Source organism: Nyctereutes procyonoides, unplaced genomic scaffold (genome assembly GCF_905146905.1).
Source record: "Nyctereutes procyonoides isolate TBG_1078 unplaced genomic scaffold, NYPRO_anot_genome, whole genome shotgun sequence".
Taxonomy (NCBI): domain Eukaryota; kingdom Metazoa; phylum Chordata; class Mammalia; order Carnivora; family Canidae; genus Nyctereutes; species Nyctereutes procyonoides.
The window spans coordinates 2,295,358-2,309,433 of NW_026575142.1; the positions used below are offsets into that span (position 1 = coordinate 2,295,358).

The window sequence follows — 14,076 nt, forward strand, 5'->3', positions numbered from 1 at the left end:
TATATTACCGAGTATAGAATCATGCTCACCTGTATAACACAGCTTTATCTACACCAAAAGCGCCTACAATTAAGTCTTAAAAGAGAGGAGAAAAACATGTTATTAATAATCAATAATGCTTTTTTAAATTCACACACCATTCTATGAAACTTTCAGTGCATGCAAGAAAGACTTAGACATAGTTTCAAAACTATTCTTCATTAAGTGGTTGTAAGATAATATCTATAAGGCAAAAGCCTATATGAAAACTCTAAGAGGTCATCAAATGGCAAACACTCATCATAAAGCTAATCGTTCATCTGGTAGACAAGTACCTTTTTAACGAAAACTTTATAAACATAAGCAACAATAAGGAAATGCATAGAACTCAAATACGTATGCCCCTCAAAGGAAGAAGTTTTATAGAGGTGCCTGGGGATTTTACAGTCTCATTGTAAAATTCATTATAAATTTAAATTTCATTATAAATATTTTTCACTTTGTTTCAAAAACAAAACAGAACCAAAAAAGCACATTACATATATGCACAATACTTAGAATGATAGCTGGCAGCATTCAAATGAACAATGCATTAATTTTTAAATGTAGCTGGTACAACGGGTTTGCAATCAAGAAAAAAATGAAAGAAGAGCTCCATCTCGTAGCATACCCAGGGTAAGTCTGAGGAAACCCTTTCTAAGCAGAAAAGTACATGAGAAATCATAAAGATCCATAGATTGGGTTCCATAAAAATTAAGAATTCCTTTATGCGCAAAAAGCAAACATTACAAACAGAAATGTATATGTATATTTATATATATAATATATATATGTTAAGGAGTTAGAATCTTCAATATTTAAGGCACTGCCACAAGTTTAAAGAAAAAAATAAGAAAAATAACATTCCAATAGAAATAAGCAAAAAAAAAAAGTAAAAAGAAATTCACGGAATATATATATATATATATATATAAAATTATATATATATTATATATATAAATGCTTTTATATATACATATAAAATAAAAATGCTTACCCTCCCTGATTAAAACTATGAAGTAGAACAAAGTAACATTTTCCACCTATCATATAATTTAAAGTTATTTTAAAAGAAACAACAGATGACCCTCACTATAGGCACAAATGTCTGGGTGATGATCACTCTGGTGAGTGCTTTAAAAAGTTGCAAAATCTTTTGGAAGTAGCGGGATTGTAACTTGACCATACATTTCAACAGACTTTTTAAAAAAGTGCCTATCTTTGACTCAGGATTCTAGAACTCTGTCCTAAGGAAATAATCAGAGGTATGCACTGGAATTACATGCAAGGATATAAATGCCCCAAAATAAAGTTAAATAAGACACAGATACAGACATTTGATAGAAGGGAAAATATAAAACTCATGTTTAGAAGAATCATGAATAATACAGGGGAAGATTCTTGACTTTAAGTGAATAAAATATGCTATTATTGGTGCCTAAAGCATACCTCTATTTTGCTAAAAAAAAAAAAATACTGTGTGGATGCATTGGAAAAATGATTGGAAGATATACTTTGTTGTATTTTCTAAAATTTCTTTTTTTTATTTTCTAAAATTTCTAAGACAACTATACTGCATTAATAACCAAAAGATCTCTTGAAATAACACTAACAGGTAAGAATCAACTTTCTGTCCTATTTCCCAAAGCATTTCAACACATTTGGATATTGGGCTCAAATGAGCGGTTTCAACAATAAACGTAACCCAAATCTTCCGCATTATATTTCGTTGAAAGAATGGACCCGTTCTGATCCAGATCCATCATAATGTGCCAAAGTATATAAGCGCTAGGAAAAGGCCTCCCTTCCTGTGCTGGTTCAAACCAACCGGCAACCACCTCGGACAAATCCCCTTCTTCGGTTTCTTTTCTCATCCGTCACAGGATGCAATAAGGAGCTGGGCTGGCCTAGAGTCCTCACCGGCCTTCCCGGGAGAATCACATGCGATAATGCATTTTTTTTTTTTTGTTTAAATCACTATGATTCATCAAGCCCGTGAAAATGCTAGACCATTAAAAACAAACCAACAAAAAAGACACTTTAAAAAGTTAGAATGACTATTCAGCGTTTGTTTCGAGCTCATTTTTCAACATTTCGAGCTCATTTTGCAACATTTTTCTCTGACGGCGCAGCGCGTTACAGACTTCAGGACAAAAGGCGAAACGTAGAGGGCGTGGGTCACACTGGAAATTCCCAACAAGTAGACTGGTCTTTGCTTCAGTGATAAGAGCTGGGCCTTCAGCACAGCAGGTATAAACAACACCTGAACTATGTCCCCGAAATGACTCATAACCTCCATCAGGTGAGCGGTAACTACAACTATGTGCTTCGGGCCTGGAAAACCTAAGGAACGTTTATGTTTCCCTAGCAAAGCACCTGGATATCCATTTCTGTCTATGTCCGTGGCTCCTTTCATTGAGTAGCCGAAGCTGGGCGGCATGCTCCGGGCAGCCCACTTCCCTTCCAGGATTTGGGATGGAACTGCGTTCAAGCCTGTTAGTCTTCCATTGAAAATATAAACAAGTCCCTTCTGATCTTCACCCCCATACGGTGCGGCAATCGCAATATCTGTGGGGGGAAGAAAAGGAGGAGAGGGGGGGTTTGGAGAGAAATGAGGAGGAGAAGGGGAAGGAGGAGGAAAAGTAAGGAGGAGGGGGGGCAAGAACAGAAAGTGGTGTTAGTACTTATCTACACGGCAAAGGCCTAAATGCAGGGATCTTCTGCTTTCCTAAGGTCTCCCCCCTACACCCAGTCGCTGTTAGGTAAGACCTGCATTAGGACCTGTCCTTGCTGCCTGAAAGAAATCTGAAGAGGATCCGCTTTTACCAAGAAAAGCAGAATTAGCGCTCAGCATCTGTTTTTGCAAAAAATGAACCCCGGTGGAGGCTGTGCGCACCCAAAAGGGCAAGAGTGGCGCCCACAGGCTCCGTTCCCCAGAACTGCACCCAGCATCTCAGCCCAAACCAGCACAGAACTGGCGGCGTGAGCATCTGCGCTTTATCTCATTTTGTGCAAGACGTGTCCGAGGTATCACAAGAGCCTGAGAGTTGCTTCTTCACTTTACATCACTTCTACTTATGAATGTTTTCTCTCTCTCTCTTTTTTTTTTAAGTTTTTATCTATTTTTTTTGAGAGAGAGAGAGAGAGAGAGAATGCATGTGCGAGGCGGAGGCGGAGGGGCCGGGGCGAGGGGGAAGCAGGCTCCCTGCGGAGCAGGGGGCCTGATGACGCGGGCTCCATCCCCTGGGGGATCCCCAGCTTGTGAGGTTTCACAGGAAGGCTCTATGTCCGGATAGCAGGGGGAAACCTATATCCATACGGCCCACTCACCGCAATAAACACTGGTTCAAAGCGTAGTAGCATATTCTTTATTCAAAAGCAACAACCTAATTCAAGGAGATTCAAACAAAACTGTGTGGAGAGGACATGAACCTGGAAGGCAGACAGGTATTCTGGGTCTGACTCTGGGCAAATCACTTAACCTTTCAGGACACCTCAAAATGCCTCATCCTTGAAGTGGAAAGACGGGGATGAGTCCCAAGATTCACCCAAGGTTCACTCCAGCTCTCAGAATTCTAGTTCATTTAGAGGTGCATGGTTTTTTGTTTCTTGAAGCAGAAGCCAGCCTGGCTTGGAAAGTTATGACTTCATCTCGATCTTGCTCCACTTTGTATTAAAATAACACAAACAAATAAGAAGTTTGAAATTTAAAAAAAAAAAGGAAAAGATCACTATGACTTTTCCTAATTCTGAAGTATATTATAAATATGTCCCTTCGCCTATCTGTGGATGCCGTCCTAGCCAGGCCAGTGTCCTCCTTCCTCTGGGACCCTAAAGCCACCTAAGTGGCTCCAAGTGGCTCCCACTTCTGTTCTTGCCCCTAAAATCCACTCTGCTCACAGCTGCCGACCGTTAGGGTCCTGTCACCTGCTTTCTGCAGACCCGCCCATTACTACCTGACTCTGCTGCTCCCCCGCTGCTCCCTGCCGCCCCCCACCCCCCATTCTAGCCTCAATCGCCCTTCCTATCATCAGTCCCAGTCTCCTCCTCTGCTCCGTGACCACGCCAAGCTACCTCCCATCTTCGGGTTCCTACCTGCTGCTCCCTCTGCTGTAGCAGCCCTTGCCCCAGGGCTTCTCAACAAGCTTTGCTCCCAAACCGAGATGAAATGTCATCTAATGGGAGGGGCCTTTCCCTTGACCATGACCCCAAGCGCTCTCACTTGCGGGGTCTCCACACTCTCACACTAACCTGCCCTTTTTTTTGTTTTGTTTTTTGTTTCTTTTTTTTTGGAGGGGCTTTGTTTTAACCTACAGCTTTTATCACCGTCTCAATGTCCCCCATTAAATGCTTACTCTCTGACTTCTCCACAGAGCGTAGCTTTCCCAAGAGCAGGGAAGCGTGGCACCCTGGGACAGTCCCTATGTGCGCAGCCGTTCCAAACTGCCTCGGTTACACTCATCTAGCCTCCTCCGTGCTGTATCCCCTGGGCCGTCGGCGACACCCGGATCACCTCTTAGTGGGACGATTGTCCATCATGCCCAGGAGCCTCTCAAACACTGCGAGGACTGCATTCTAACATGCACTTGCTTACGTGAAAGTGGCCCCTAGTGATGCTGAACTCCCAGGGGACACGGATGGGCTCTAACGTATCCTCCCATCTGCATCCCTCAGAATGGCCTACAGCAAGCACCAACGAACGTGCTACTCTTTAAAAAAAAAATAGTATTTAAATCATGTAAGAGTTCTTCTTTTAAGTGTCAAAGGTAAGCATGACTTCTAGCTTGACATAAGCATGAAGAATCTATTTATACGATAATATAAATTTATATATTTTATATATATATAGATTAATTTCCTAAGAGAAGGCAACCCCTGTGCTGAGAAACCGTCTAACAAAAATCATCTTTGACTTTTCTAGACTTCTCATTATTTTACACATTCTAATCACCTTCTCTCTTGGCTGGCATGTGTCCAGTCCGGAAAGTCCTACCTTTTCACTCAACTGATTGCTTCCTTTGATTATTTCAGGTTTTATTTTCGGTGCTTCTTCCCTCTTTCTGAGTTGTGGGGAGAGGGGTGCTGACAAAAACTGCACGTGATTGTAGGACATAGCGTGACTGTTTTTGGTGTCCCTCGTGGTGACCCCCAGGGATTCCTAGTGGGTGTGGGTAGGAAGGGGGGCCTAGAGGACGATGGCAATCCAAAGGGTGAACGTCAGCCAGTTTCAACTAACGTCATGGTCTGGACTGTAATGAACAGTCCGCTCTACGTGTGTCAACTGTACATACATATAACCTGCAAGTGCATATGAATAGTTCCATAAAGACGGCTCAGATCGTTCACAACCAGCATCTGGGCCAGTAAGACTCCAGGAGAAACTCGGGAAGAAAGAAAAAAAAATCATCCTCTCTGCTCTCCATTTCTAGAAGTAGAATCTGTTCGTAAAAATCTTTGTAAGACTTCAGTATTTTTTAATCTGCTGGTGACATAATCACTGCGCTCACAGATTGCACGTTTTGATGGAAATACAGGGAGCAGAGAGGGACACAGGCCGGATCATGGCACTGAGGAGACTTCCTTTAAATAAGTGGCTGAAACACCCTTAAGACAAAGCAACGGCAAACATGCCCAACATCTCCCGGAAAACCCACAGATGGACGGACGCGAGGAATTTGGTGTGTTTACTCAAGACAGAACCTGAAACTTGGCCCTAAGTTTTCTGCATGGTCTTGTGACCAACAAGTAACAGCTCAGCCTGTTCTCGGCTGTTTTCCTTTCTTTCTTTCTTTCTTTCTTTCTTTCTTTCTTTCTTTCTTTCTTTCTTTCTTTTTTTTTTTTTTTTTTAAGAATTTATTTATTCATGAGACACAGAGAGAGGCAGAGACACAGGCAGAGGGAGAAGCAGGCTCCCTGCAAGGAGCCCCATGCGGGACTCGATCCCAAGACCCTGGGGTCACAACCTGGGCCAAAGGCAGACGCTCGACCCCTGAGCCACTCAGGTGCCCCCATACTGTTGTTTTCAAGTTCTATTTTAAACTTTACATCTGATTCATGTTCTCTTGGAGGTAAAAGTCCTCAGGGCTCTACTTGAGGGGGCATGATGTCCTTGTAGGTGGTTTTCACCCTAGATGCATCCAGGGTCAGTCTCAGAAATGACCCTTCCGGCGCATGACATAAAACGACCCTGCAGGCGGGAGTGCAGTGGTCTCGAAGCCTAAAACATGTTTTCCTTCTCTACTGCTGCTTGGAAGGCTCACGAGTCAGCCATATTTTTGAAGTTTTCTCTTTAATTTATAGCTTTCTTTATATCCTAAGGGGCGCACCTATGTATTATCGATTATCTGAAAACCCAACAGTCCAGCTCTCTACTCTGATCTCCAGCGGGTTTTGTAACAGGTATTTCTTCTAAAAAGTCTTGATAAGTGTGCCTCTCCTGCTCTGTCTCTCATGAATAAATAAGTAAAATCTTTAAAAAATAAAATAAAAATAAACTGTTAGGGACGGCCGGGTGGCTCAGCGGTTGAGCACCTGCCTTTGGCCCAGGGCGTGATCCTGGAGTCCCGGGATCGAGTCCCACATCGGGCTCCCTGCGTGGAGCCTGCGTCTCCCTCTGCCTGTGTCTCTGCCTCTCTCTCTCTCTCTCTCTCTCTCTCTCTCTCTCTCGTAAATAAATATCTTAAAAAAAATAAAAATAAAAATAACTTGTTAAATAGGGCTATTATAAAACAATGAACTCATATTTTTTACTTGCCCCCCAGAAGGGAAGTTATGGCCTCCTTCTGAATTTCTTAGATGTCACAACAAAGTCAGGGCTTTAAAAGTAGGAACGACAAATCAACAAATCAGCAAATCGTACCTGTAAGGGATGCAATTAGGGTCACATGGCCTCCACGGGGTGCCTGGGTGCATTTTTTTACATTTGCATCCAAATGGGACAGTAGAGGGTGCTGCTGCTACACAGGATGGAGAGAAAAATCCCCACCTGACCCCGGCTCCCTGGGAAAGCAGATTTCCCTGTAGAAATTAACCACTGCAAGACTCTTAAGTTGAGGCTATATGAATAACGATTCATCAGAATCCCTTTTCCTTTTTAAATTTGTTCTGACTTTAAAAAATAAAAATTAAAAAAAAAAAAAACTTGTTCTGACTTGTAAGGAAAAAGAGCAACTGTCGTTTGACCTGGTGTGTCGCTGCCAATCAAATGCTTCCTCCCGTCGAGGAGGGTGGATCGAGGAGGGTGGACACGAAATCAGGAACCCACTGCTGTCGAACCTGGATCTTACCATTGAAGCCATCCTGGTCCAGGTCGCCCAGAGGGGCAATGGCACTGCCGAACCTGGCAAAGACCTCAAACCCGTTCAGCTTGGTCGTCTGGAAGTCTCCCGAAGCTCTCTGCAGAGACACGGAAACCTGCCCCACCTCTTGGAGTTTGCCGTCAGAACCACGATCCATGAAGAGAGGCGCTCCGATGAACACATCTGCGTAACTACAAGAACGGGATGCTCGTCACTACGGCAAGATCACGTTCCATCTATGAGCAATGACTTTTCTTATGGAAACTCAGTCTCTCTCTCTCTCTCTCTCTCGTAATCAGATTGAAGCATAAAGTCATTTCTGATTGAAAACTTCCTCCAACTCCTTTAAGAAACCACGAGTGGTTCACAAACATGACCTTATCCCTTCTTATCGCTTAAAAGCTACTGGAATCATGAACAACGCAGAGGTTTTCTCGTATTCATGATAAGGTTGGTTCAAATGGTTTCTTTGAATAGAAAGATCAGCAGGAAGGGGACAAAGAAACAAAAGAAAGACTGTTTAGTTTTAGCAACGCATTTATAAACCGTTCCCGGAAACATTGTTTTGGACTTACTCATCCCCATTAATATCAGTGGCAGCAACAGAAAATCCAAAATATGCAGCCATCTGGATAAAAAAGAAGAAAATGAAATATTTACTTTTCATTCAACTAGTGTGGACAGTTAATATTCATGGTGTATTCATCACACAGAAAGGGTCTTTTTTTTTTTCTTCTCTCTCTCTGTACAGAGTGTTTCAATCTTGATTTCTTCTCTTAGGTTTCTTCTCCCAACACAATCCGATGATGATGCTTTTGTATTTTCCTGGATTTACGGGCAAAATACGTCCCTGCATATCAGGTCAGTGTCTCGCTCGCATCCCACTCGGGCCCAAGTGTGATCAATACTCCTTCCCAGGCCTAACCTATCACCTCCCTTCCTCTCCACCGCCCAGCACGCGCCAGACGCAGACACACCACCAGAAGGACAGAGTCACAGAAAGAAGTTTTCCACGAGCCCAAGAAGCCATCAGTGGGGGTCTATGCAGTGAAGATAACAGACGATAATCATTATCAGGTGATAGCTGGCTCTCCCGAAGATAACGGGACGATTGTTAATAGGTCCTCACTGGCCCTCCCTAAGTGAACACGCTGCTACTCTCAAGAAGTCACTGCTTAGAAAGACCTCGGAATGACTCTGTTCTTGTCTCACATCTCAGCTGGTTGGTTGCCCAGGGGCGTTGCTTTTGGATCATACACAGGACAAATGTTTCTGGACGTATTACAGGATTACGTGGAAGGAGAGAGACGGCCTTTTCCTCCAAGACGCGGGACCGCCCCGGACTGAGCAGTCTGGCTGGAAATGAGCGTGAAAAGGAAAGTTCTACAGGTGGCGTGTATGGCGTGTGTGTCTGCAATTTCTGTATTTCCTTAAAAAACGAGCCACGTGCAACGAAAAATGAGCATGCAGAAGCGAAACTGAGAGAGGGGACAGTTTAAGGATGGACCGAGGTAAGGAATGGGTCAACACACCAGAAAGGGGAACGTCTGCAAAGCTTCCACAATGCGATCAGTGGAGCCGCCAGGAGAGAGTTACGGGGAGGCCTGCGCCATCTGGTTTGGGGTGAATGAGCGTGAGGGAAGACAGCGAGAGGGGCCCCTGCGTGCCAGGGCCGGGTCCGAGCAGGCGTCCGCCGTGCAAGCACAGCCTTCGGGCCTGGTCTCGCAGGCCCTCTGCCCCAACATGCAGAGAGAAGCCAGGCATTTATGGAGACAAGTTTTATCCTGGGCACCAGGACGGAAGTGCCTTCCTGTGGTCGTTGCTACGACCCCATAAGGAAGCCACCTCTGTCCCTATTCTTTATGAGTGACCCACCACATTCACGGTGGCACGTACCTTGTATTATGCAGTAGGACCGCGAACCCAGAGCCTAGGTCTGTCCTCAAGCAAAGACCGCCCGGCCCCCCTGACCCCCAAACAAATGGCAGTGGAGGAGGAAGAAAGACAGCAGCATGCACTGTGTGCGACAAGATCCAGGGACACACTGGGCGTCCCCCAGGACAGGCTGCATGAGATGCGCACCCCCTGCAGCCACTCTGCCGCCACTCTGACCACCTGTCGGCTGCAGGCCACTCCATGCCACACACCTGCCCCGACTCTTACGCTTGGGGAGTCTATGCCGTGAGCCTGCCGATCCTCCTGCAAAGCCATGCACAGCATCTCCTGAGCAGGACGTGGGCTCGAGTCCCCGGCCCGCAAACCACGAGATGCTTCTTTTTCCCGGGCCGCCTAACTTCCCCTTTGTCGTCCCTAAATTCTCTGATGCAAAGAGTAGGAAAGGCCGTGAAATGCCTGCACCTGCAGAGAATGTCTGGTACCTGAGAGCACTACCTCCCACCTGAAGAACACGTTCACGTCCTCGTGCGAAGTGCGCTCACGACACCCGTATCGTAGGCATCGGCGCCACGCTCCGTTTTGCATCTGATAGGACTACAAGGCACGGAGGACGCCTTTACGGGGAGTTCAGTGTCATCAGCAAAGATAGAAGAAGTTTCTGTGCTTTGGCATGTATGGCGTGTGTGTCTGCAATTTCTGTATTTCCTTAAGAAACGAGCCATGTGCAACGAAAAATGAGTGCGAAAAACGTGCAATTACAGAAGCCCTTCCTTACACAGAGGACTTTGGCGGGAGGTGAACCCTCTGAAGCCTGCTTTATATTCACCACAGTGACTATCAAACCAATATATCCATCTCACAGTCAATGCAAACCATTACATCATCTGTAAGTCTACGATGTTAGGAATGCAGATGCTACAATACCAAACGAACAAAGCAGTCTAAGAGCATACCTGGTCACCGGTGAAGTTGTGCAAGGAGGACATGTTTTTCCCATCATAAATATAAACCTGTGGAGGAAAAACAAAAGCATATGAAATACGGTCATAAAACAGAAGATAACCCAGAATTTTTTTTTTTTTTAAAGATTCCTTTTAATTTTCCTACCATTCCCAAAGTCCTCGCCGCTCTCGGAACGCCTGAAACAAAGTCTGAAAGGAAAAACATAATGACTCATTTTCTTTCTTTTTGTTTTTTAAGATAGATTTTTTATTTATTTATTTATTTATTTATTTATTTATTTATTTATTTATTATATAATAGAGAGAGAGAGAGGCAGAGACACAGGCAGAGGGAGAAGCAGGCTCCATGCCAGGAGCCCGACGTGGGACTCGATCCCGGGTCTCCAGGACTGTGTCCTGGGCCAAAGGCAGGCGCTAAGCCGCTGCACCACCCAGGGATCCCCATAATGACTCATATTCAAGACCAAGTATTGAGAACTGCAGGAAGAAATGGATTTACGGGAGGAGCGTTAGGTCCTGTTTTGTTATTTCAGCAGAAAACGAAGGTAAAAAAAAAAAATCTTTGAAAATGGTACTCCAGAATAAAGGGCCAGAACATTTTGTTTTGAACCAAAAATATCAAATGTTCACAAAATAGAGAAAGATTCTTGAGAACCTTCAGATAAATGCACGTGCGCCCTCAGGCATTTGTCATCTTATTAAAAAGAGAACGGTCAGGATCAAGGGACCCCAGAACAAAACTAAGTTTTATCTACAGTGATGAAAAATAATACACAGTGAGATGGGGCGGAGGCGGCAGGGACACAGGAATGGGGTCAAGATCAGGGGAGTGTCTGGTTCCTAGACTGAGCTCGGAAGGCAGGGGGAGCGAGCAGAGGACGGAGAAAATCGCAGGGCGAGGGCCCAGAAGTCACAGGCGGTGCCTACGAGCCCTCCGCCCTCCGACAGGACCCGCTCCACCAGAGCAAGAAGAAACTGAAGAAAAACTAAAACATCATGGGCTGGAGGGGGGCGGACGGGAAGACGCAGGGCCCCAGCCAGGGCCGCGCCGACCCCTCGTCCCATCCCGGCCACGCTCCACGCCACCGGTCCAGACCCCGTACCTGCTCGGGCTTTGCAGTGTCACCTGTCTCAAACTGTTAGGCTGTATCTTTTCAGGACGATCACACAGGGGGGCACCGGGGACTCCGGCCAAGCGGCTGCCAGGGCCCAGCTCGCCACCCCGGGGCCGGCAGCAAGCCCCCCCCCCCCGGGCCCTGCTCCTCCCTCTCCTCCCGGCGGGGGCCCCCTGAGGCTACCTCTCACTCTGTCTCTAAAAAAATGGAAAAAACTCTTGGAAAGGAAGAAGAAAGAAGAAAGAAGAAAGAAGAAAGAAGAAAGAAGAAGAAGAAGAAGAAGAAGAAGAAAGAAGAAGAAAGAAGAAGAAAGAAGAAGAAGAAGAAGAAGAAGAAGAAAGAAGAAGAAAGAAGAAGAAGAAGAAGAAGAAGAAGAAGAAGAAGAAGAAGAAGAAGAAGAAGAAGAAGAAGAAGAAGAATTAAATACAATTTACGCGCATCATACCATCTACGCCATCGCCGTTAAAATCTCCGACAGCCACGGAATAACCTAAAGGGGGAACAAAACGGGAACCGCCATCAGGGCACAGTCAGTCCCCTGGCGCGCACCTGCCGAGCAGGCTTCCCTCGAGCGTACTTGCAGGTAGAACGGACTCTTGAACGGGGGTCCGAACTGCACGGCGGGTGTTTTTCAATAAATACAGTATCGCACTGTAAATGCATGTTCTTGATGGTTTCTTGACATTTTCTTTCCTCCAGCTTGCTTCATTGTAAGAGTACAGCACATGATACACACGCGCAAAATGTGTGTCTCTCCCACCCTCTGCCTCACCCCGCCCCACCTTTCTCATGCACTCTTTCAAAAAAAAATTAAAGACTTAAAAATTAATTAATTTTAAAAGTTATTATTAGTCGTTGTATAAATAACCACTCTTAAATTTCAACCACTGAAATGTAACCTAAGTACCCAATAATAACCTGAAATTATGTGCCTATTCTTTAGATTCAAAAAAAATTGTTTTTAATCTCTTTCAACATCAATTATTTTCCTGCTCAAAGTAGCATATACAAATACAGGACAAGTAACACTGCAACTCCATAAAATGAATCCATATTTTGGTTTAACTCACCCAAATAACTGTCATCAAAAATAGCTTGAGCCGTCCGAGTTGCTAACTGGTTATTATACTTGATGCTGTAAACTTTGGGGTCGTATTTAGATACGATTTCTGCCACTTGATCTGAAATGAGCTGACCTAAAAAATATATATAAAATCACTTTGTAATGGGAATTTATGATGCAGAGGATAGACGGCACCTGCACACACACATAAGGATAGCACTAGAGATTAGTGTTTGTAATTATTAGCCTTAAACAACTCTCCATAATAGTAAATCTGAAATTTAATATTTTTGTAGTCACAAATACTTCTCTTCAAGCTAGTTCTTACAATTAGTCACAGCTACGAGACAAAAGTTTTATAAATGCAAGATCTGTCTTAATGCACAAAAGAAATTGATGCTAAATAACTGGAGTAATAAAATCAAGAGCTGTTTCCCAAATAAATCCATTAGAATTTGAAAAACCTACTGAAATAACTAAATATTTTTTACCTTTACTAATTCTTTTCCACCACAAATCATTTGGATACCTTTATGGAAAGGCCTGAATGGGTGAGTTTAATTCTTTTTTTTTTTTTCCCCACAACCTTAAAGTTATCAGGTAGACAAGAAATCCTGAGCAGTACACAAAAATCAGATTGTGTTTCCTACCCCGAGAAAGGCTGGCTAATTTATCAAACATCACCTCCCTACATGAAGAAAATAATCTCTTCATTTCTGCCGTTTCAGAGAGAAGCTCATAGCTAATGTTTCTCAGTCTGTCCCAATGGTCCAGTCACAAAGGTTGAGTCCACAGGGTAGGAACACGTTCTGCTGGGGCCACTGCTTCATCCCCTGGGCCTAAACAGTACCTAACATGCAGCAGGAATCCAAGAAATATTTCTTGAATCAAAGAACATGGGAAAATCCCGTCATCTCTTTTGAATAAAACATAACTTTTAACTATTTGTACAGAGATAACTCTGAGATCTATGGAAAAGATTCACTCTGACATACTTACTCATTTAGGGTAAAAATCTGCTGATTTTAATATTATTAGAACAAAATATTCTCTGCCCAACCAGTGAGTCTTTCAGTTACATACCCTAGACTATTTATAGGAAAATTCCAATCAACACAGTATCGATTGTCTGCATCTGTCCTAATTTTTAAAGAGAAATGAACAGACACTGTGTAATACTCCAGGTGTTAAAAGAACTAGTGATCTAGGGGCGCCTGGGTGGCTCAGTCCATCAAGCGTCTGCCTTCGGGTCGGGTCATGATCCCCGGGGTCCTGGATCGAACCCGTCTTGAGCTCCCACTCAGCACGGAGAGTGCTTCTCCCTCTCCCTCTGCTGCTCCCCCTACTTGTGATCTCACTCTCTCTCTTTTCTCTCTCACAAATAAATAAATAAAATCTAAAAAAAAAAAAAAAAGAGGAAGAGGAGGAACTAGTCCTCTAAACATGTCCACAGCTGTGTCTCTGAAAAAGGCAGAGGTACCGAGTGGTCCTGACTGAGGTCACAGAATCCACCTCGGGCTCCCAGGCATTCTCAGCAGACATCTCCCACCCCCCCACTGAATGACATAACTAGCACCAAAGGAAAAAAAAAATCCGTGTTTTCTATCTTACTAGAAAATATTAATATCTTCTATTTTAATCCTGGATGCAATTAGAACCACTATTTTTGCTTTCATTTTAAAACTGTGAAACCCAACACACTTTTCCTAGATCATTCCATTTTC

The 14,076-nt window shown here is 44.1% G+C and overlaps 1 protein-coding gene across 2 annotated transcripts in view; it reads right to left on the reverse strand.

The window, feature by feature from the left end:
- The window catches only part of ITGAV (integrin subunit alpha V), an 88,370-nt gene that overhangs the window by 33,088 nt on the left and 41,206 nt on the right, over positions 1-14,076 (reverse strand). For both annotated transcript variants that reach the window (XM_055307863.1, XM_055307862.1), the window contains exons 7-14: positions 12,360-12,485; positions 11,735-11,779; positions 10,320-10,363; positions 10,166-10,222; positions 7,892-7,944; positions 7,305-7,507; positions 2,395-2,586; positions 30-75 (exon numbers count right to left, since the gene is read on the reverse strand). In XM_055307863.1, the coding sequence (XP_055163838.1) occupies positions 30-75; positions 2,395-2,586; positions 7,305-7,507; positions 7,892-7,944; positions 10,166-10,222; positions 10,320-10,363; positions 11,735-11,779; positions 12,360-12,485 (766 nt within the window). The remainder of the gene's footprint in view (positions 1-29; positions 76-2,394; positions 2,587-7,304; positions 7,508-7,891; positions 7,945-10,165; positions 10,223-10,319; positions 10,364-11,734; positions 11,780-12,359; positions 12,486-14,076) is intronic.